The following is a 2,500-nucleotide window of genomic DNA, read 5'->3' on the forward strand; positions in this document are numbered from 1 at the left end:
ACCTTAATATGTGACCCTTGCTTCTAAACAGTATGATCTTGAGTTGATCTTAATGATAAAAATTGGGATTCATTGTCAAAAAAATAAAAGACGTGGAAAAAGTATTTATTTTCAACTAGGAAAATGACAAAACAACTTAATTTAAAAAATTAACAAAACGCATATCACATAAGATATGTTTATTTTCGTACTTTCATCATTTCGGGAATCAGTCTTCGTGGGGGATGACAGGAAATTGTAAAAAAATTATAAACATTACATAAACAAAATATCCAATCGAAGAACTAAATGAAAAGAAGTTAGAATGCAAAGTGTTATAAATAAATCAAATCTTTATTATTGAGCCCAATCCCATATAAGATAAAGTGATACCGTTTTAAAATCTAAAAATAACACGACAGGAAAAAAAAAAACAACAACATTAACTAGGATCATGATAACAACAACAAAGCGACAACCAAACAACTCCGGGACCGCTAGAAAAGGGGTGTAAAATAAATAGACGGAGCTGTCAATTTTAACACCAAAATTCTAGAATCTTTTGATAATTTTTGATAGTTTTACTTAGATATTTTTCGAGAAGAAGGAAAAGTCTCAGATGTTTTCAAGGAATGTCTTCGTTTAGTTTATGAGTAGTTCTCACTAAATTGTATAAATCAGACATTAAACGTTCAAGGTTGCATATTGTTTTGTGTGTTAGTGCGTTAAATCAGATGGTGGATGTTATGAGCTTTCAACCGAGCGCATTGTATAGACAGAATGAAGTTGACGTCACTAGAGTCTTTGTTATTGTTTTTTGCCATCTGCGTTCATGAGTAATTCTCATTAAACTGTATTAACTAGACTAAAAACGTTTGAGGTTAAACATAGTTTTGTGTGTTGATCCGTTATACTTCCGGATGGCAATGTTGTGAGCTTCTAAGACAACCTAAGACTATAGATATAATATAAAATACGGGACTGGACGAAAATGTTATTTTAGATATTTTATCTGAATGTGGAGTTCAAGGGATGTTATAAAATATTTAGAGGAATTAACACATGGATGTATAAATAAAGAAGCAACTTCTTTAAATATTTCAGTTCTTGTGACTATATCTGTGGTGGCTGTGCCCGTAGCCTTCGTTATATTATAGCCTGACAGTAAAACCCACTATGACTTATAGTTTGACGTCATTTTTAGGTTTGTGTAGTGTCCTTTGAGTTGTCATTATTAGAGCTCAAGGAGACAAGTTATTTCATTGTTTGAACTATTGAATACAACTCACGATTTGTTTTCTTTTGTGGCCAAAGACTTGTCTTTTGACGTCATTTTTTGGTCAGTGTCAGGCTATAAGTTAACGATGGCTACGCTGTGCCTCTTTACATAATGAGCATGATCTATATTAGCTTTCCATGTGATCGAGGTCATTGGTCACATTGCAAAATGTGCTCAAAGTGACCTTCATTATGAAAAGTGTTCACGGATTTTGAACTATCTAACTATACGATTGGTCATTGTGTTCATCTTGACACATGGGCATGTTTATATCTTTCACTAACAAAGCAGCGTGTTTACATTTGTTAAGAAATATCCAATCGTTGGACGGGAACAAATCACGGGGTTGATGACTCGGTTGGACGAAAACATGAATATAGATTGCTCTCATTAGCGTGTCTCTTTTTCTGAACAATAAATTGGAGCTCTCCGGTTTGAATCTTGAACTACACACATAAATGAACATCAATGAATAGGCTACAGGGTTGGGGGGGGGGGAGGGGTCATCCACTCTTGGTTGCACAGTCGCCACAATATTTATTTGAATCAAAACATTCTGAAAAAAAAGGGGCGAAAACATCTAGATAATTTTTGTGATTACTTGGAGTTGTGTTCAGTTTCACAGCTCTGACGGATAGTTAAAACCATTTAAAAGGGTTTTCATTTCTTCAGGTTTATATATATATATATATATATATATATATATATATATATATATATATATATATTGTGTGTGTGTGTGTGTGTGTGTGTGTGTGTGAGTTCCCTTTCTAACAATATGTTAGAACTCAAAGGCAGAAGCTAACGATGTAATATCTTGTTTCGATGTAAAAAATAGTTGACATTTTAACCTCCTTCTGTTCCTGCTATGTCTGTTTTTGACGTTCCTATAAATCCCATGGCAATACGTAATTGAACAGTACCTAGGATTGGATAGGTACAATAGCTTTATAAAAAAAAATGAAAGAAGTAAATATTCCTTATTAGCTGGGTAGTGTTAGTAATATAATGCTCGTCACCAATACGAGAGAGAGAGAGAGAGAGACCAAAAATGCATGTGGTCAGTTAGACTGAAAGATTCCAAGTGATCGGTAACTGGAGGGTTCATCACTCATATGAATTCACATTTCGACAAATTGTGTTGTAGAATGGGAAGTTCTACACTCGCATCAGGGTTTCTCGAAAGTTTGGTTGATAGAGCACTCGCTTCACATGCAAAGGGACCATGAGCGATCCCAGGTG

The 2,500-nt window shown here is 34.3% G+C and overlaps 1 protein-coding gene across 1 annotated transcript in view; it reads right to left on the reverse strand.

The window, feature by feature from the left end:
• Positions 1–164: 164 nt before the first annotated feature.
• The window catches only part of LOC144976418 (uncharacterized), a 49,269-nt gene continuing 46,933 nt past the window's right edge, over positions 165–2,500 (reverse strand). The window contains exon 11 of the mRNA XM_078920707.1: positions 165–1,814. Coding sequence (XP_078776833.1) covers positions 1,813–1,814 — 2 coding nt within the window. The 3' untranslated portion in view covers positions 165–1,812. The remainder of the gene's footprint in view (positions 1,815–2,500) is intronic.

Source organism: Berghia stephanieae, chromosome 7 (assembly GCF_034508935.2).
Source record: "Berghia stephanieae isolate SIO BIC M18660-M18661 chromosome 7, UCSD_Bste_1.3, whole genome shotgun sequence".
NCBI lineage: Eukaryota > Metazoa > Mollusca > Gastropoda > Nudibranchia > Aeolidiidae > Berghia > Berghia stephanieae.